General features: G+C 47.9%; 7 protein-coding genes across 7 annotated transcripts; 3 read left to right on the top strand and 4 right to left on the bottom strand.

The window, feature by feature from the left end:
- Window positions 1-609: 609 nt before the first annotated feature.
- FMAN_05641 (putative leucine--tRNA ligase, cytosolic) lies at window positions 610-4,278 on the bottom strand (the record flags this gene model as incomplete). The annotated part of the gene is made up of 5 exons (XM_041827677.1): window positions 610-1,787; window positions 1,939-1,978; window positions 2,039-3,617; window positions 3,670-4,154; window positions 4,207-4,278. The coding sequence occupies 5 exons, from the start codon at window positions 4,276-4,278 to the stop codon at window positions 610-612; spliced, it is 3,354 nt and encodes a 1,117-aa protein (XP_041678616.1).
- A 357-nt stretch (window positions 4,279-4,635) lies between these two features.
- FMAN_05640 (uncharacterized protein) lies at window positions 4,636-5,143 on the top strand (the record flags this gene model as incomplete). The annotated part of the gene is made up of 3 exons (XM_041827678.1): window positions 4,636-4,855; window positions 4,908-4,978; window positions 5,030-5,143. The coding sequence occupies 3 exons, from the start codon at window positions 4,636-4,638 to the stop codon at window positions 5,141-5,143; spliced, it is 405 nt and encodes a 134-aa protein (XP_041678617.1).
- Window positions 5,144-5,289: 146 nt separating this feature from the next.
- On the bottom strand, window positions 5,290-5,912 carry FMAN_05639 (uncharacterized protein; the record flags this gene model as incomplete). The annotated part of the gene is made up of 2 exons (XM_041827679.1): window positions 5,290-5,790; window positions 5,844-5,912. The coding sequence occupies 2 exons, from the start codon at window positions 5,910-5,912 to the stop codon at window positions 5,290-5,292; spliced, it is 570 nt and encodes a 189-aa protein (XP_041678618.1).
- Window positions 5,913-6,324: 412 nt separating this feature from the next.
- FMAN_05638 (uncharacterized protein) lies at window positions 6,325-6,990 on the top strand (the record flags this gene model as incomplete). Its single annotated transcript, XM_041827680.1, has 2 exons — window positions 6,325-6,681; window positions 6,736-6,990. The coding sequence occupies 2 exons, from the start codon at window positions 6,325-6,327 to the stop codon at window positions 6,988-6,990; spliced, it is 612 nt and encodes a 203-aa protein (XP_041678619.1).
- Window positions 6,991-7,500: 510 nt separating this feature from the next.
- Window positions 7,501-7,937, bottom strand: FMAN_05637 (uncharacterized protein; the record flags this gene model as incomplete). The annotated part of the gene is made up of 2 exons (XM_041827681.1): window positions 7,501-7,594; window positions 7,642-7,937. The coding sequence occupies 2 exons, from the start codon at window positions 7,935-7,937 to the stop codon at window positions 7,501-7,503; spliced, it is 390 nt and encodes a 129-aa protein (XP_041678620.1).
- Window positions 7,938-8,455: 518 nt separating this feature from the next.
- Window positions 8,456-10,969, bottom strand: FMAN_05636 (uncharacterized protein; the record flags this gene model as incomplete). Its single annotated transcript, XM_041827682.1, has 6 exons — window positions 8,456-8,838; window positions 8,893-9,605; window positions 9,656-10,138; window positions 10,192-10,269; window positions 10,322-10,881; window positions 10,931-10,969. The coding sequence occupies 6 exons, from the start codon at window positions 10,967-10,969 to the stop codon at window positions 8,456-8,458; spliced, it is 2,256 nt and encodes a 751-aa protein (XP_041678621.1).
- Window positions 10,970-18,218: 7,249 nt separating this feature from the next.
- On the top strand, window positions 18,219-19,314 carry FMAN_05635 (uncharacterized protein; the record flags this gene model as incomplete). Its single annotated transcript, XM_041827683.1, has 4 exons — window positions 18,219-18,248; window positions 18,307-18,342; window positions 18,429-18,704; window positions 18,766-19,314. The coding sequence occupies 4 exons, from the start codon at window positions 18,219-18,221 to the stop codon at window positions 19,312-19,314; spliced, it is 891 nt and encodes a 296-aa protein (XP_041678622.1).
- Between the last annotated feature and the right edge of the window lie 593 nt (window positions 19,315-19,907).

Here is a 19,907-nt window from a genome sequence, read left to right on the forward strand (position 1 = left end):
TCGCGTCGTTGATGCTATCAAATACCCCTGTCTCATTTGACTCAACCTTGTAAGCTCAACCGTGTTCTGTCAAGTTCTGGAATAATTACTGTTTTGCAACTTGGCAATAAGTATCGGAATTATCACAATCACCGCATGACTCCTCTGTGCCTATTATCGAATCTCGTTACTATCACTGCCACTTTTTCGGCTTATTGTATAGTGGCAAAGCACTACGTGATGTCAGCGTAAGCGTATGCGTGTACCGAGTCCTAAGGACAAGAATAGCCTACCGAAGAATCCGGATTACTGTATCGAGTACGGAGGATCAAGCATCGAGGTGACTAAAGGCCAAGAGGGAGGCCTACATGGGGTTCAATCCAGATCAAAATCAAAATCAAAATCACGGCGATCATGCCAGGCATAACAAAGCGAGCCGTCTCTACCTACCTAGTATAGTTGATCGACGTCTTTTCCAATTTTAACCCAAAACACAGATCTGTCGACCCACACACAGTACACACATCTGATGCAGGAACACGTAACCTCAACCGATGGGTTTGTATGCATTCACGCGTGATACTTTCTATTTTAGCAACAAGCAAGATCTCCTTCTCTTAGCTCTTACATTCAAGCCTCGACATTTTCAAAATGGAATGTTGGCTGTCCAGGGACTGCATGCTCGGCTGTAGGTACTGAAAGCTCCACCTCCTTACCATCTCCGAGGTTGAATCCCTTCTTGCTGCCCTCTTCGACTGAGATGATGTGGCAAGCAACTAGGCCGCTAGTTCGCTTCAATCCAGGAACCATCTGTAGGAGAGTCTCCTTCTCGTTGAATGCCAGCTTCTGCTCCAGTACCACGCTCGCTGGCTCACCAGCCTGAAGTCGTCTCTTGAGGTTCTGCACAAATGGCATGGCCTTCTTCATCTCTCCCATCTTGCCAATCTTGCCATTGAGCTCCTTATCGTTGACTGACTTGGCCTCCACGTTCCACATCTCCTTCAGGAGATCAATGTATTTCGCTTGCCAAGCTGGAAATTTGTCCGTGACAAAGATTGTGAGTTGCTTGGGCTTCTTGGGGTCGAAAGATGTCTCCTTGCCCTTGGCCTTCTTCTTCAGTTGCAGACCCTCCGCCGAGTTGACGTTGGAAGCAGTGGTTCGTACATAGTCACGTTTTGCCGACAGGGATGCATCGACCTCCCTAATCTCGGGAAATCGAGCATTATGAATAGTGCCCTTGTTCTTCAGCACCTCAAGCCAAATGTACTCAGACCAGTGAGGAGCAACGACCGCCAGCAACAGAGCCTGTACCTCGATATACCGGAGGGCAAGATCGCGGTGCAGTTTTATACCAGCTGCTGCGCAGGCTTCTCGATAGAAATCGCGAGCACTCGTCAACTCATATAGACCAGCCTTCAAGGCCAGCTTGTAGTTGGTGTTGGCATACTGCTCAACAGCCTCCTTGATAACCGCGTTCATGTCGTTGTTGAACAAAGCGTCCTGGAACGAATTCAACTCGCCAGTTCGAAGCTGATCCTGATCCCGAACGATGTCCTCACACCACTCTTTGAGAGTATATAATCGCAGAATGTTCGTATCGGCAACATCCTCCTCGAAATTGGCGTCGTTTACACCGTCACCGGCATCTGCAAGAGCAATACGAGAAGCATCCGCACCGTATTTCTCTGTCAAGTCTCGGAGAGTCATGAAGTTACCAGTGCTCTTACTCATCTTCTCGCCATTCAACATCAAATGACCGTTCGCTCGGATACTTCGAGGCCAGTACTCTTGAGAGAATAGGGCCAAATCTGAGAAGTGTTAGTCAAAGGATACTAAATTTGCCTGGAACGAGGTAAGGGAGCCAGAAAATAGAAAGGTTCAGGAAAATCCAGAAAATTCACAAAAGTCCAGGGGAAATCAGAGAACAGAAAACGAGGAAGATAGGAAAAGGTAACGAACGGGAATATAAACTGAAAACGAGATGGTTATTTATCAGATCCTGTAGAGCACGAAGATTAGTCTCCCCTCATCTCAATGTAAGTACTTTCATTTCACTCACTTTGCCTGATACTCGCACGTCGAGAGGATAGAAGTACTCGAATTCGCGGCGCATCTTCTCCAGAGTTTCTTTGGGAATCTTGCTGCCTGTGACGATCTCGTCACTTAAATCACGGCGGCAGAAGATATAGTCCCAGACTTCGTCGATCATCTGTTCCGGTTCGACATTTGCGCTTCCCTTGGTCTTACCGAAAATGTCCTTGTGCAAAAGATGTGCGATAGTGTAGTAGGCCATGTAGACAGTCGAATCACTCAGACTCTCAACAAGGAATTGAGGATCCCAGGGCAGCTTAGACCCAAGACCAAAGGAGCGAGCACAGGCCCACTGGTTCAACCAGTTGAGAACTCCTTCAAAGCTGTTCTTTACTTCAGGTGTGTAAGTGTTGAGACCATTGTCCACATAGTCAAGGGCGGTCTTCTTCCACGATTCCTCGCCATAGTCCAGGTACCACTGATCCATAAGAGAAACGATACATTCATCGGCTGACCGGCTGACCACCTTGCGCTCAGGTTCAGAGTAGGCAAATGCCTGACCAGCGTCGATCATCTGCTGTCGGACCTTGGGCTTGGCGACCTCGACCTTCTCGCCCTTGAACTCACCTACTTTCAGAACACCCTGGTAGAAGCCCTCCTTGTAAGCAAGCTCCTTGGCCTCTTCGAGCTGCTTTGTATCCTTGGGGGAGGCAATCTTGAGCTTCTTGACTAGGAAAGGGGCGCAGAGGTCACCGTAAGTGGGTGTCTCAATAATGGGGAAGATCTCAAGCTCGGCCCACTCCTTCTGAATCCCATAATAATCAGCCTTCTTAGCCAAGTCGGTCACAGTAGCAAAGTCATCGGGACTGTCAGAAGGCACGGAAGTGACAACTCCAGTGCCCTTTGTAGGGAGAACAGTCTCCATAGGCAAGACACGGACTCCCTCCTTGTGTAGAGAGAGAGGAGCATCAACAAGAGTGCCAACCATGTCGGAGCCAATGATCTCAGCAACCTTCTCAATGACCCCCTCCTTAGCAAAGATACCCTGGTACGCCATATTCCTTGCTGCGCGCTCTGTCATACAGTAGTAGTCGCTCTCATTTACTTTGAAGATCCCGTAGGTAATCTTAGGGCCAACGAAACAGCAAGTCTGGCCATACATAGTCTCAGGTCTTAGAGTGGCCGCGATTTGGTAAACATTGACACCATCCGGAAGCTTATCCTTCAGGGTCTCGGCAGCTTTGGGCGCCCATTCGAGAACCTTAATCTTCAGGGCAGTATATTCCTGAGGGCCAACACCTTCACCTTCAGCTCGGTCGTGGTCCATACAAGGCTGGCCATCCTTGATAGAGTAGATGGTGTATCGCTTGCCAAATTTGATTTTGTTCAGCGCCTTGAGGCTGTTCATCTGCCATCGAACGAAAGCGTCGTAGTAAGGGTTAGCATCGGTGGTGACGAACGACCGGCGCCAGTCGATACGGCAACCAAAATTGGTCAGGTCTTCCCTACACAGTGGAGGGAAGTATTGAAGCCAATGTTGAGGGTCAGCGAATTTGTGGATTTCCTCAGCGGGAATCCCGATAGCTTGCATGATCTGAAACTGGTACCTGTGTTATATATTAGCAAGTTGGAAATTTCGAGGGCAGAAGCTCTACATACTTCATCTTGACAGCTTTCGCCGCAGCTTTGCCCTTCGTAGCCTTGAATTTGGTGATATCCTCTTTGGTCTGCTTGGCAACGGGGGCTTTCTCTTCGACAACAGGCTCATCATCCTTGTAACCCGAAAAGTCTTGGCCAAACATCTTGACCTCGTCGACGAGCTTGTCGGCACAAGCCTTGATGGGCATACCAGTGCAGTGGAAGCCCATGGGAAAGAGGGTTCGCTTTCCCTGCATGCGTGCCACACCAGCGGCGAATTCAACCTTGCTGACGGAGAAAGAGTGACCAGCGTGGAGGGTTCCGTTCATATAAGGGTAGGCCATGGTTCCAAAGAATTTGGGCTGCTGCTCCCGAAGTTCGGCGGCGGGAATGGAGTGGAGGGGCACTTCATCCGTGGTGGGAGCATTAGCTTCAAAGACTTTCTCGTCCTGCCATTTCTGTTGATATTTCTTCTCGAGTGCGATCAAAGTGTCTCGCTTCTCAGTCTGCTCATAGTTAGAGTGGCTACTTGTAAACGATGGAGGAAGTTGGACCTGCACCTTTGAGCTCCTTGGTCTTGGAGATGTTGAGAGCCTCCATGGCCTTGGGAACAGAATCGGTAGAAGCCATGGTCGCAAATGGACGAGACCTGGGAAGAAAGAGAAAATATTGTCAGTTTCCCCCTCAATAGTATGTTGAAATATGAAGGTTGAGTGAACAATACGCACTTCGAAATTCCGTGGAAATTTTTGAGTCACTGTTTGGAAGGGATTGAATCGGACTTGAGAAGGAGGGGTGAAAATCGCGGGGCACACTCATACAGTAGTGCATCAATGTGGCTGGTGATGTGGCTGGTGATGTGGCGCTTATTGGAGATTCTCCAACACTAACCACAATCCTCATGCGAAGCGTCATGTCTTGAACCATTGAGTCACTAGAGAGGTCCGAAGCGACTCAATCACAATGTTTTCCACTCTGATGAGACGCATGGCCTCGTCTTCAAAGGAAGGCCTTCTCAAGAAGGCTCCTCTGACGGTGGCAACCAATCCTTACAAGGCCCGAAAAGTGTGGCCTCCGAACTTCAAGCAGCTTACTGTCCAGCAACAACTCCGGTTTGAGAAGAAGTACAAGCGTCGCATTATCTTAGCAAGTCGAGCACCGCGATGGGTGAAATTTGTCAAGACTGCTCAGCTCCTGACGATTGTTGGTAAGATTATCCTCACGCAATCATTTCTAGACTTATCTAACTCGAGCCCCAGCTGCACTGATCTGGATCTGCTTCTACTCCGAGTTCGAATGGTGGGGTCAGAAGTATAAGCCTTCTGAAGAGGTTCGTATTTGTGATTGTAGAAGAACCAATAACTGCTAACGCCATCATTAGATTCGTAAGAAGACACAATATCTATTCGGCACAGTCGATCCGGAGAAGCGATACGAACGACGCCCAGATGCGCCGCCTTTTCATCCCCCAAAGGACGAGCCAGAATCAAAATAGTGTATTCTATATGTATATTATTCAATACTTGGAGTTCGGCGTTAGTCTCGTAGAGACGAAACATATATGGATATCTCAACAGGCAGACACATCTTGTAATCCGCTCTGTCATGCGTGTCGTTCGTCGCTCTGAATAGACGTAATCCTCATCGCCCAGTCCAAGCAAAATTGGCACCCATACCAAGTCCACTTCCCAGGCCAGTGGGCCCTCTTCCTTCGTTCACAGGTCTCTTCGCGACCGTTCCTTGCGCCTTTACCCCTGAGACAATGCGATCTAGGTTTGTCTCTATTACCACGCCCCCTATTATCATTTCCGATAAGGTAGAGTGCAGGGTTTCGAAGTTGAAGATCAAGTCCAGCTCACAGACGTTCTCGAACAGCTTGTCGAGGGCCTCCACGTAGACTTGGATCAAATCGATAAGGGCAAGCGGCGACTCGGTCGATGTAGAGATGACGATGAAATAAAGGGTCGCATAGTTGCGGTATGTTACCAGTGTTGGAACATCGTTCTGTTCTTCCGAGGAGGTGTGGGAGGTGCCTGAAGCGGCGAGCAGAGGTGGAAGGGGTAAGAAGTTACAAGATCCGGCCGGTCGATTCGAGACGAGTGTAAATATTTCGGAGATGAGGCGCTGTTGTATACTAGTTTCCTTTGGGGCGCATCTGAGTTTCTGGTAACAAAGCTGGAGGGGATAAAGCATACCAGTTGGGTATAGAACTTTGTCAAACGAGGCTGACCTTGGCCGTTGAAGACCAGAAAGGCATTGATCATGATTAGGGACAGGAGCTCCTCATGCCCTCACATAAACCAACGTAGATGACCTAGTGGAGTAGGTTAGGTATGGATTCAAATGGTATTGTAGGTTGAAATGGTGAATGGTGGGGCATGTGTCTGCAATGAAGAAGCAAAGCTGATGATGACGGGATGGGGGAGCTACAATTGCGGTACGTACCTGCACTGACGAATGGAAGTCATGGTGCAATTGGTCAGTCCCACCTGGCAGCTGCACTTATCCAGACCGTGGGGAGCTTGGTTGCTTCAATTCGTTCATCTTCTGAATAACAGCGATTGACCAAGCTCGTCACCGCGAATGCTATTCTGGTTTTCATTTACGGGCCCTTTCTAACCATTCAGTATTGCAGTCACGACGCAATTCCCGAAAGTTGATTTTCTAACAAACAAGATGTCCCGACAAATCGCATTTCAAGCTTCCCGCTTGGCTTCGCGAGCGATCCGCTCTTCAACGCCCATCTGCCGCTCAAGCTTCCGTATCGCTCCTGCAATCTCGCACCTTTCCATCCGATGTGCCCTTTCGCAAAAATGCTTCTCGACTACAATTTCCGACAAGCGGGGTATCATGCCTGATACGGAGAATCCTGCCAAGCCTTTGAACGAAGCCGAAGAGATCCATCAGAATGCTGTTGTCGCCGATATTACTGAGCAAGAGTATCATGACCTTGCGGACGAGTACCTCGATAATGTTGTCGGCAAGTTTGAGGAACTCCAAGACCAGCGAGAAGACATCGACGTCGACTTCTCAGTACGTATAACTAATGCGACTATCGTCAACCCCATCTGATACATTTATCTACAGGCTGGAGTCCTCAGCATCAGTTGGCCTGACAAGGGCACGTACATCATCAACAAGCAGCCCCCTAATAAGCAGATATGGCTGTCATCTCCCATCTCTGGTCCTAAGCGTTATGATTGGTGCCTCTTTGGAGAGGGTCAGAATGAGAAAGAGGGCACAGCTGTGGGTGACTGGATCTACGTTCGTGATGGATCCAGCCTAAACCAGGTTTTTTCTGAGGAGCTTGGTGTCGACATTGACGTTCCGAGTGAGGAGTAGAGCTTCCTTCCATATACCGAGAAAAGACACAGCAAGCATGATTAAAGGAGAAGACTATCACAGACAAAGGAAAAGCATTCATGAAGGCGTTGAGGGCTTCGGTTAGCCTAGTGAGGATTGCGATTTGTGTTCAATGTATTGTACATGTACTATTTAGGGTCTCGCTGTTCGGGGAATTGGGAATTCCCAAGTAAGAACGTATGCAAATAATTTGTCGGTTATTCCGCCCAAGATCTGCCATCAACCATACAACTCCTATTGCTTGTGTATCCAGTACCGTAAATGCACAGGTCCCTTTCATCGTCCCAGCAAAGAGCTGCTAGGGGAGCCTCTACAGTACCTCAAGCCTTTGATAGCAAAATACACATCCGTATTTTCGTTCCTTCTTTGTCTGCGAACTTGGTATCTGTATGTCTGTATTCCAAGAACTTCAGCCACCGCAGGTTTCCGCGGCAAGTCCTGGCGTACCGGATTGTTCTTTGCATAAACTTCAGGGAGCCTCAAGTAATGTCAACGAAGACAGAGGCCCATCGTTTTATTCAGCATAGCGACCGTCATATCATAATGATTATACGCAGTCACATTTGCATCCTTCATCTCCTGTCTAATCGCAACATAAGCACTGCTCACTCATTGAAGATTCAGACTTACGCTACATGTTTCAACGGATCATAAGCCGAGTAATCTCGTTTCCGGTATCTCATCTGCCGGACTCGCAATAAGTTCTTCAAGATCTTATGCTCCAATCCTTTCTCTTTCGCTGCCGCCTGGAGAAACCATATGGTTCGCTTGATGCCCCGTCCATCATATGTGGCACCTGGCTCGCGAAAGGCTCTCCGGAGTTGATCGCGGGCTACGAAGCGAGCAGGAATTGTGTATTGCACTGCCTTGAGAATGTTTCGATATAGATGTCGGTAAGCATACCTTATCTCGGTCGGGGTAGCCATGCTTGCAGAATTTTGATAGACAGTTTAGATGTCATTGGTGTCACCCGTCACGATGTGTGAGAAGTTGTAATGGGCCCACTTTAACTATCACGGAATAAATCGAGTTCATGACAGTAAACTGCGAAAGAGCCAAACCTTACTCCGCAGCAGCAACAGCACTTTCTTTAGCATGGTCACTTCTTTATCTGTACCAAGCCGCTCTTCTCATTGGGTATATATGATATACAGGCCATTGTCAGCCGTCTAAATCCATGAAAATTCGGTCTAAATATATCGATCCATAGATCTTGAAGGAAATGCAGCGATTCTCATCCAACAATATACACACACACTAACGTCACCTTCATTTCGTAAGCCTCCCTTAAGCCCTGGCACCTTTAATTGATTCTTTCCCATCAAGTGACTCCAGTATCCTTCAAGGCGATCGCCGCGCTATCTTATCCTGGCGGTAACGCATCCTGCGCCTTGTGCGCCATCTATATGCAGGTATTCTTATAGACAAACTCCAAAAGACTTCATCAGTAGTCATCACGTCGGCTTTCTCGGCCCTCTTCTTGTTGACCAAGAGGAGCATACCGACCTTGCGCGCTGCTTCCACTGTCGGACCTGTTTCGTCCGACCACTCTTGATAGCCAGCCACCAATACTTCGTTCATCACCGCCGGACTGCATCTGAGACTTGCTGTCATCATCGATCGCAGGGGGGTCGAGGGAAAGTCCAGGAATGGCAGATGAGGGTCCAATGAGCCCTCGAGAAGATCCTACAGGAGATCCGGCTCTCATCAAAGAACCGGTTTCAGTGCCGTGTAACGAAGGAGTACCAGCAACGGTACTGGCGTCTCCGAATAGCGAGTCCATGTCTTCCAGCCTCACGCCACAGGTCTCCGGGTAGATAAAGTATACTTAAAACATGTTAGTAAGGCGGTGCCGGCTCAGGCATGACAAAAAGAACTTACCAATAACCACACTGGCCACACAGAAGAATGCATGAACCAGATACATGCGCCACTTAATCCATTCCTGGAGAATAGGCGTCATTTCACCCACAAGCCAGTTGGCCGCCCAGTTGGTCGCTGTAGACAAACTGGCACCCTTTGATCGAATGCTAAGAGGGAGAATCTCAGGAGGATAGAGCCAGGGGATAGGTCCCCATGAGTAACCAAAAGCGGCATTATAGATCATGACGAACAGAACAACCAATCGAGGAGTCCACTTGATGTCGAGGAAGAGGAAGTAAGATATGAGCGATAGTGAGATGGCCATGGCTGTGGCACCAGAAAGAAGGATCTTGCGTCGACCCCAACGATCCACCAAGTACCATGGTGGAATTGTTGACATAAGATATGTGAGACTGTTGAAACCAGTCATGAGGACAGCGTCATGGCCAACCCAACCAGCAGACTCAAAGACGTACGGTGCGTAGTAGGAGATGACGTTGATGCCATTGAGCTGAGCGAGCGCTTGGGCGGACATGGCAATAAAAACTCGGGTTTTGTACCGACGAAACATGTCCTTATATGTTCGCTCGCCTTCTTGGCGTTGAAGAAGGACGTTCATCTTGATTTCGCGATACTCGTCTCGAGCCTTAGGATCATGAATGTCGCCACCTCCGTACAAGTTAGCAATGACCACCATCCCTTCTTCATCATGGTCGTTGTCCAAAAGCCATCTGTGAGATTAGCATGTCATTTCGACGCACACCGAATACGATTGACTTACCGAGGTGATTCAACAATGACCAGACTGCCGAGTCCAAGCAGAGCACCCATGAAGCATTGCAGTCCAAGAGGAATGCGCCAAGAATAGTCACTCTCAATGAAGCCACAGCCATAATCAACCCAGACAGATGTTGAGTAACCGACGATGTTTCCTGTGAACTCAATACATGCCAGTTTTCCTCGGTTGTGAGGAGGCGAGATTTCAGATTGATAAACAGGCACAATGGTCGAGAGCATGCCAACTCCGAAACCGGCAACGAAACGTCCAGCCATCATCATGGGCATGGAAGTAGCCAGAGTCTGGAGAGCACCTCCGACGAAGAAGATGCAAGACCCGTAGAAGATGGTGCGTCTTCGACCGATGATGTCGCCAATGCGACCGACCATCAGGGAAGTGATGAATGCACCAATCTCTAAGATAGCAACCATAGTACCAACGTATGCCTTGGAAGGATGACCAAAGTAATCCATGAAGTATGGTCCACTGGTAATCGATTAGTCAAAACCAAAACGAGTTCAAAGAGCGTTAGAACTTACGTGATTATACCTGACATGACACCTTGATCATATCCGAAAAGGAAAACACCGAGTGATACGAAGATACTGGTGAAGTAGCTGGTAAAGGTCAGTCTATAAAATTGCAAGTGACAAGAGTGCACAATCTTACATCAGGGCCTTGCCTGTCAGGCCATGGATTGAACCTGTACGTCCGGCCATGATGGCGCCAAGTACACGTTCAGCGCGAGAGGGACCTGGGGGATTGAAGTTAGGAACCTCGATAGCCTCCTTGTTGATAAGGGTAGATCGCGACTGAGAATGACGGTGGTGACGTGAGTCCTGGATGCGAACCCTCTTCTGGTTGCCGTGCTTGGGATGTCGGCGATGAACGTTGGCCAGAAGTTCGTCCTCAACGTCCGAAGAGAGCTGTAAACGAACAGGGTCGTGCTCGTCGGCCAGCTGCTCGCCAATATCGCCGGTGTCGGTCCACGACGATTCGGAGCCAGAATAAGACGAGCGACGGTGAGACTTGGCAACGCCGGGGCGGTGTTGGCGGTTATCGTCGCTATCGTCGTCGTAGGCACGATCGTGGTCGTTGCGGGACGCGAGCAATGACGTCGCTTGTGAATCCGGGTCTTGGTGTTGTTGATTATCAGGACGAAGGGTCCGTAGAGGAATGTTTGAGGGAAGACGTGAAGACTTTGAGGGAGGAATTTTGGGAAGATGGGGCTGTTAAGCAGCAGCGCCCGTCTGCAGAGAGATTGAAGGTAAAAGGTACGGAAAGAGAAGGGGAAAGGCCGAGAGACAACGAGGTCATCGGCACCTTGAACGGCCCAGCGATAGACGGAGGGGAATGGGAAAGATGGGTCGGGTGACCGGGGTGTGGACGGTGCGGAATCAGGGTCTATCGGTGTCTCTGGCAGGATTCAATCGGTAAAAAAGAGATTGACTGGTAAACACAGCAAAAGATAGCGATACCTGACTGGGGCGCGGGTTCAATTGGGCGTGTGAGGTGGGTTCCTAGTCAGTTGAGATACGCTGTATCAGGCCTTGTTCTTCTGGGCTTGTCGGGACCCCTGGTTGGTGGTAGCTCAAACTGCGTCACTCGGCAGCGCAGATTTGGGGATCAGGTACTTTGGAGTGACCTTGGACAAATTGCGTGTGCGTGAGGTTGCGACGCGGTACAGGCGGAATGCGCGGTAATAATCGACAAGCAAAGCGCTGTCATAGGCCCTTTTGGTTGAATTGATCAGAACGAACTAGACGAAACAAGTCCAAACTGCCTAGAATGGAGTCGAAAGCTGGGGAAAAGCTGGAGTGCAGCACGCGGAGGTAAGCTGTAGCCGGCTGGGGTGGATGATAGGCAGATGACCACGATTGAGACAGGATAGGACCGCAAGCGGACAGTTGCTGGCTGCAACAAGTGACAAATCTCGACAATACTTATAGTCAGGCGAGACAGCAGCAGGGGCAGTGATCACGAAAATGTGCAAGAGATACGTCTGGGAGGAAAATGACCGACTCAAGGGTGAGGAAAGCGGGACGAAAAGAGGTGATTTGATGATAAGGATGAAGGTTGGTAACGAAAGAGAAATAAAGATGAAGGAAATGCGGTTCAAGATGAAGGAAGGGCAGTAACTTGAGGGATAGGACAAGTCGACGACTAAAACTCGATCGAGAGCAAGCAAGGGGACGGCTGCTGGAAAATAGTATGTACGGGAGTTTGCCATTCAGGGGAGACTTTCAGGAGGTCGAGGTCGCGTTTGCCTGGCCTGGGCTGTGAGATTGAGATGCATGTAGGATCTCTTGCACTGTACTCCGTACTGACTGGGCTGTCTGCGTCTGATCTCCATACTCGCTACTCTATCTCAAGTACAGTAGCGATTCCACTTTACTCAATCTCTAATCTTGCTTGATTGCATGATCATCAGCCAGTTCGCTCTATCGAGTTTCAATTTCTACCATTTTCTCAGGGGTAATAATGGCTCATCTCTGCCAGCCTTAAACTCTGAATTCCAACGGTCTTATGGATACAGTCAGTACCTCCACATGCTTGCAGTTTATCTCAATGAGAATATGTCTTGGAGACTCCACGTTCCCAAGCGGGCACTTACGCTTTTTTTACTATAGGCGCTCGGGGCAAGCTTACCAACTTGCCGTCCGTCGTAGGTCATTTAGAACTATCGTGAAGTGTGGGGCGTGGACACGTTATAGAGCCAAGAGAGCCATAGTGGGGGTTCACAGCCGATAAAAACCACTACTGCTCTCAATCAATGGACAGCATAATAAGGATGCCACTTGAAAAGATCTCTCCGCAGCTGAGACAAGTCAGATGAAGCGCTGCTAGATCTGACTCGTAATCGCATCCAAGGCTGTGCAAGCATAACCAGTCACATGCCTAGTTATCCATTCAGTTGGAACTCGAGTGTGACTATGGAAGGGAAGCTGGAAATAGGCATGTTCCATTAATTCCTTTCTGCCAGGACATGTGCAATTCAGGCAATCTGATTTATCCTCATCTTCAACTTGAGTGGACAGGTGAGCCATTGGCTCTGCCCTGGTCTTTCGCCATGAGTCTTTGAGCAGCTCACAACCTTTGCAACCCAGATCAACCTGACCTTGACCAAGATCCAATATCAAAAGCGGTCGGTTCCAATCGTTTGTATTTCCCCACGAAATCAATGTTCACGAGGATGTTCTCTCTCCACATACTAAGTAACCCCCAGACTTGATGGCATATATGGACTGATGTACTTATCAAGTACTTTATCCTCCACCCAAGAATACGCTATCGCAAAGAGGGAAGACTCAAATCTCAACATGTTCTTCAAGTTCCACTCACACATAACTGGTAGTCCAGGGTAAATTCAGGTTCGCAGTGATTTGGTCTTCCGCCTATCGTCTTCTTGAGATATTGATGTTGGCGGGCCCGCTTAACTCATGGTGGATCCAAACTACGTCACTCCGTCTCCATTATTGACTCTTGTAGGACTAGACAGAACCCATAATCGAGTTTGTCAAGAGATGTTCGCTTTTACAGATTTGACAATAGTTGTTGACTTGATACAATGATAGACTAACCAGGTATTTCTGAAAGCAATACAGACCATTGCTTTAAATGGCAATGCTTATCAGGAAGTTCATAAAACTCAAGTTCAACGAGGGACCGTGCTATCGTAAACTAGGATGTAGCAAGGTTGAAAGCTTAGAACATGACGATCTAATGTTGACCGACCTTTTACGAACAAGATGTCAAAATGGCGAATTACATTATCCCTTGTTCCATTTGTCGCGTGATTTTATGTCAGGGTCCAACCTCTTGTTAGACGAGACCTTCGTTCGTAGTGTGTATATCGTGTTAGGCATAGGTATGCATTCGCTCTGGTCAAACCATATAAAGGGTAGACATAGACATTAAATATGACCAGTTCTAACTCTACCTTTCTTCATATGATTGGTTATATCTATCTTCGCTGATTAGATATATCTCCCTCTATTATAAGGGGCATAATGGGAGAGATATTTTGCAGTTGTCGTGAGCAAATCACAGTCTTCAGACAACAAGCATATCCTGTGAACTATAGGAGTGCATAGAAGTTCTCACAGACAACTCTAAATATTGAACCACATAGAAATGGATGTGGTGACTCTCCCTTTTGTGAACTTTTTTCCAGATCTTTTGGTTACGACAAGTAGAGTCGGCAATAAGAGCAAGAATGTAATACGTAAGTAAAGTAGACCTATTAATTATGAGAAGAGGTTAAGAACGATATATTCTAGTTTCATTTGATATATTCATCTTCAAGCTCCAAATGCCCAATATAGCCTTCCATGTCATTTGTGTTGGGCTGTTCATAGGCTCACTCAAGTCTGGGCCTGGCAGGCTCACGGACATGAAACACACGAATAACAGGATCCTATGGTACCAGAAACAGCTTCGGTATATACTTGTGATCAAAATCTCTGATAAATCATCTTGGGCGACGTTTGTAGCTGGGTTGGGGTGGTCCCTGATGTTTACCCATGTCGCAGAAGCAACTGCCTGGGCCTTCGCTGCGTGCGGATGGGTAATGGTGTTTTTGGACCTCTGAAAAGAAATTGAGTCACGTGAAGGAGAAACCCCTACCTCACGTATATGGTTAAATTTGATGCTTCATGGTATTCTCGTGTTTCGTCTCGTTTGCTGCTCGTTCATTGCATGCTCGTGGTAGTTCTTGTCTTCATATGTTGTATTAATAGGGGCGCTCTGTAACAAGAAAATACCGCCAACCTCATAGTAAATATAATTAAGGCTTAACTCTAAATAGCCCGAAGTATCTTCTCGCACGCACATTCGGGTTTGTTGCCTTCTGTATTCGGCTTTTTTGTCAATGTGCATCTTGGGTAGCGGTGGTTGAGTTGGAAATCGCAACTTGGTATCACTCAACGTCTTCTATCAATATATATGTATCCACTCGCTCTCAGTAGCTTCAGTACAATTGAGTAAAGCGTTGGTTTTAGAAGGGGGGTATAGGACCTGAGTGATTCTCGTAGGCTTTACTTAGTGGTAGATGTTATAACCACATCCATGACCCTCTGGCATACCTACCATTCCAGTATACCTTTCAAGCCAGCCTTTCGACATTTTCGACCCTTACGACAGCTAGTTTAGCCCATTCTGTATGAAAGTTTGCTTGAAAATATCACTGGCTGAAATACCGTACGTGTGTTGCAGTTCCATTGTCATTTCTACTCGTCACATGGGATCCGCAACTTGGATGAAGAATCTTAGCCCCATGAGTACTACCTCACACGCGAGACATCTATCAGGACAGACCGATATAGATGCCAGTAGTTGTATTCTGTTTAACTTCGTAAGTTTTATCTTTGTAATGCCTATTAGTTGAGTTCTGTACTCAGGTAGGATACCCTATACCTGTTTTATTGCACTCTTGCGTTTGCACGAAGTGTCACAGAATTCCATGAACATCATAATTATATTCAAGCTGATAATGTGTACAGTTGTTACGGTACCTGCCATGATACCATGCCTGCTAGCTGGCTAGATAAGACTAGGTTTTCAGACTTCGGACTGACACAGAAATTAACCCTCCACGTATACTGACCCAGCTACGAAGAGACATGGCACTCAATGATAGTATGGCTGGTACCGAAATCGAGGACTGTCAAGGACAGGAAAGCTAGTTCCCGGAAGATGAGAATGTTCGCCCCTTGGTCGTCACCCCTACTCGTGTCAAACTCAGGAAGATTGATTAAGCGTGTAGCAACGGCATCACCTCAGAAAGATGTTTAAGGGATACCACATGCAGCCACAAGATAACGAGCATGGATGATGCTGCGCCACATGCATGAAAGAACTAATTCTCAAGGGATCATCGCATTGGCAAGTTCTGGGTTAGTATGTATCACATACGGATTGTATCTACGGGGTGCAAGAAAGTAAGGGCTGGAGCCGAAGTGGCAGAAATTATTAGGACGAGTTTAGGGTATTATAGGATAAATCAGTTGAGCTTAGCATTCTTGTTAACCAGTTGTTATTGTTTCCTACCTGCCTACCTAATTACAAAGGTGTCGTAGTCTTCTTGGACCTCTAGGTCGGCATACGCAATGCGGTGTTGAAAACAGGACTGAAACAAGACGTTGAAAACCTGAAGCACCAATTGCAGTATGAAGTTAGAAGTCTCCAAGAGTTGATGAAGCAACCTTGTCGTGATTCTGAAACAAAAGCAGGGTCTGCTGGCACAGACGATCGACTAGGGAAAAAGAAGTTTAGCTGCTGACCAACTCAGCGCTCAGCTGCACGCTGATGTAAAAAGCTACTGATTCAGGGTCTGGATTCAGCCCAAATGGTGGAAAGGTTACTCAAGCAGGAAAATGGAGTGAATATCGATGAAGCTGGAAGCAGGAATAGAATGTGGGCCACATGTGCGACGTGGCTGATGTTGTCGATCTCCAAAAGGCTGTGGCAACGACGGACGAGTTGGAATTCGAAGCAGCTCTGTGTCCGCACAAGTTCCTTGGCCGGCTGTGGCGGGCATCCAGAAATCTCTTGGCAATTTGGGCTTCCAAGTTTGGAGACGTGCTAGCAGCTCAAGGGAGGCAAGGGTCGTTGGGGCCAAGGGCAAGTACTGTATGTATAATAAAATAATTGAACACATATTGAGCAGGGCATGAGTTTTATAGGGCTTTGACCAACGTCTATATTTCACATGGAGCGAGGGATGGGGCCATTTGGCAGAGGACGGGGTAAAGGCGAAGGGCGTCTCGCTTCGCAGCAAGAATCATGCAGGTGATTCATCGCTAGAGAGGATCATTGATATTGAGATTTGAGCATTGAGCATAAAGCGCCACCGAAAAGCCAATGCCAAGACTGTAATTTGCTTTAGGCCCCAATTGGACGAGTGAAACGAAACGGCTGCACTACGACCCGCCTTCAATATCCTCACACAGCATTTAGCGTCAAGTTTGAGGGCATCAGTACTCAAGTTAGAGACCAATGATGATGTGAACCATGAGATGCAGAAGCCCGCGATGCACGACGGCCGATGCAGGCCAGAAATAGACGCTATAATCGATTTCTTTAAGATCAAATTGAGGAGTGGTTGGTTTGCATCGTAAATGAGTTCATATGCACTGACTACCACCCACATCGTGACTTGCATGGCGCCTCTCTACATCTCTATGAGGTACCCTCCAGACTTGCTGTCGATTGGTGGGATGTCACGCTGAGGAGATCAAAGCCCTATGCCAGTCTGGGTACTATTCACCGATACAAGAATGCATAGTACAAACAAACAAAGTAACCATGGCTTTCGTTATCTGAGTCTCCATTACAGCCTTGTCTGCCTAATCTTTGCACTCAACAACAGCTCGACCTGTGACTCGTCTAGGCTTGGATACTTGACTTCAATATGATGCCATTCCACCCTTCACTCCCTCCCTCTTGAACAGACCATGCATTTTGTGAACAGGCTTATTGACCCAGAGCGCAAGAAGAGATTGCCTCATGCCCGCAACAGCAATCTCATTGACCCCGGCTTCATCAAGCGTGGCCCATCGCAATTTGATGATCCGAGCCAATCACTAACTGCAAATATGTTAGCGTTTACTCCAAAGCCCGCTACAACAGCCACTCAGCGGCCGTTTAGCAGTAGGTACCTGCGTTTTAGTTAGTGACCGGGGAATAGCGAGGCCGTATCTTGATGCCCGTAAGCGTAAGGTTGGCGTGGGGCCACCTTAACAACACAACATGCAGAAGCCGACGCAGAAGCAGAAACAGAGAGTCATCAGCAGAAGTACCTTTGCGCCTAGGTACTAAGGTAGGGAACACGGGCCAAGGCTACCGAACTTGACTAACGGAACGAATTGGAACTTGCCATCCAAGGAAACCCTGCTGAGTCTCTCCCTGCTCGCCTGCCCTGGCCTGGCGTAGACGGGGCTTTCAATGTGATGCGACCCTGGAACTGGGTGTCCTCCATCGCTGAGACTACCCAAAAACCTGCTAGAGGTCGTTATGTTATATTGGCTCTTGCCGCCTCTCTTTCGCGTGCGTGTGTGTATGCCAACCATCTCTTCCTGTATCAATCAGCCCGTGAACGTCACGATCTGACCTGCTTTGGATATCGCATCCTACATCATAATTATTCTCACCAAAAACAATTTGTTATTAATTGTTATCCGCAGCATCTCCCGCTTTGTCGCAAATTTCCTACACTCTCGATTGAGGAGCTGGACACACCGCGAAATTACAGCTTGTCGTTCCACCAGCCACCCGCAACCCCGTCCTAGCAACGACACCGTCAAGTCAACCACCGCACGAACACTCGCTTGACCAGGGGCCGAGAAAATCCTCTTTCCTTGTTTCTACTCTACATCTTCGTCTTTGATTTATCTGTACGAAAATCCGACGAAACCTATACGATTAAACGTCCTCCCGAATTTCCTTCGTCTGCAATTCTGTTGCTCGGCCGACTCCAACCTCGAACTCAACCTACTCTACTCTCCCCAATTGTGGTTGCTTGTGGATGCACCCCCTTTGATCAAGGAGCTTCGCATCCGCAATCACAATGGGGTCTACCGAATTTGGAAATTTTCATGTACGCCCTCGATTTTCTGTTGTTCAACAGAGTTCACGTTCTAATTTATGTGCAACAGGACTTTTGCAGAGATTCGACTCTCCCAGTCTGTAATGTATGTCCGACCTTCCTACCTACTAGCTACGCCATACCTCGTCATGTGGAGTCGGGAACAATGGGGACCTTACTGATCGTCGATAGCTTCTATCCCAGAACCACGACCAGAATGGCAATTGGGGGGGTTGCGAGCTCACGGGTATCTCCCTGAGCGGAGGGCGACATCTTGGGAATTTAGGATCAATCCTCCTCGCCGGAGCTGCCATTGTTACTGCCGTCTTTCTCCTGTTGCGATCCGAGAAGAAGCGGGCTGCCGTTGGTCGAAGGGAGATGCAAATGTTTCTCGTCGGCTACATCATCATCAGTATATGCGAGATTTTTTCAGTAGGAGAGTTTCCACTGAATAGCACCGTGAGAATTGTAAGACCGCGACTCTTTTCTGCTGATTTTCTTTCGCTTCATAGTGTGCTAACAAGATCAGGCTTTCTCTGCTATCCATATTGGCATGATTATTGCCACATGTTGGATTCTAATGCTTAATGCCGTTGTTGGATACCAGATCATCGACGATGGAACGCCACTCTCAATGGCTCTGATTGCCATCTCGGCTCTTCTGTTGCTTATTGGAACTGGCTATATCGCCCTCGACACTGGTTTCTCGTGGACTGGTTACTGGGACGATAGCTACGATGCTCCCAGGAACCGAAACATCGCCCTCTACGTCCTTTACCAACTTGTCCCTCTCATCCTCCTCGTCGCCTTCCTTGTTCTTGAGGCTATCCTTGTAATTCGAATTTTGGGCGAGACGCGTCCTATGATTTATCTTGCCACCGCAGCTCTTCTTTTCGCCATCGGTCAGGTCTTCAACTACGCGATCAGCAAGTATATCTGCGACGGCACGAGTGGAAAGATCGACGGCGCCCTTTTCCAGACGCTATTCACCCTGTTATCCGTTATCATGGTCTGGGTTTTCTGGTCCAGTATTACTGAGGACGACTGGCCCATGCCGGTCACCAACACCTACCCCTGATGCAGCACATGAGCATTTTGGTGGTATCTTTCTTGGGACGGCGTTCAGTGGCGTATCTTTTTTATTCGGTTTCGATATCCCTCATTACACTCGGCGGCCGAGCTCACGGTCGAACGACGCACATACGTTGACGAATACGCTTTTTTCTGGAGTAAAACGAAGTTGATTTTCATTTGGGTTGTACGGACATTTATGCGACGCAACTCGATAGACTGGTGGTTGGGTATTTACATGAAGAAGAGTTATCTGCGAATCATGGTGAGATATGGAAGGAGGATCGCGTTGCAGTCTTGCCAATAGGCCTGGATCTAAGAACGGTTGTTGAGTTGTATGGTTCTACGTGCTGTCGTGGAATAACCTGTTATACGCCAGCTTGGATAGTATTTATTAGTTCTCGACTTCGAAGTTATACCCTGATGAGCGACTAATGCATAAGAAATCGAAGTTAATCTAAAAGCTGAAGGAAATTTTTTTGAAAATTGGATGAACTGTTAAGCTAACCCTGCCCCAATATCAGCTATGTGATTATCATACTATGTCATGATGTTTGTCATAGGTACTAAGGTATTGTAACAGTCGGTCGCCACAATACA

This window comes from Fusarium mangiferae, assembly GCF_900044065.1.
Source record: "Fusarium mangiferae strain MRC7560 genome assembly, contig: FMAN_scaffold002, whole genome shotgun sequence".
Taxonomy (NCBI): Eukaryota; Fungi; Ascomycota; class Sordariomycetes; order Hypocreales; family Nectriaceae; genus Fusarium; species Fusarium mangiferae.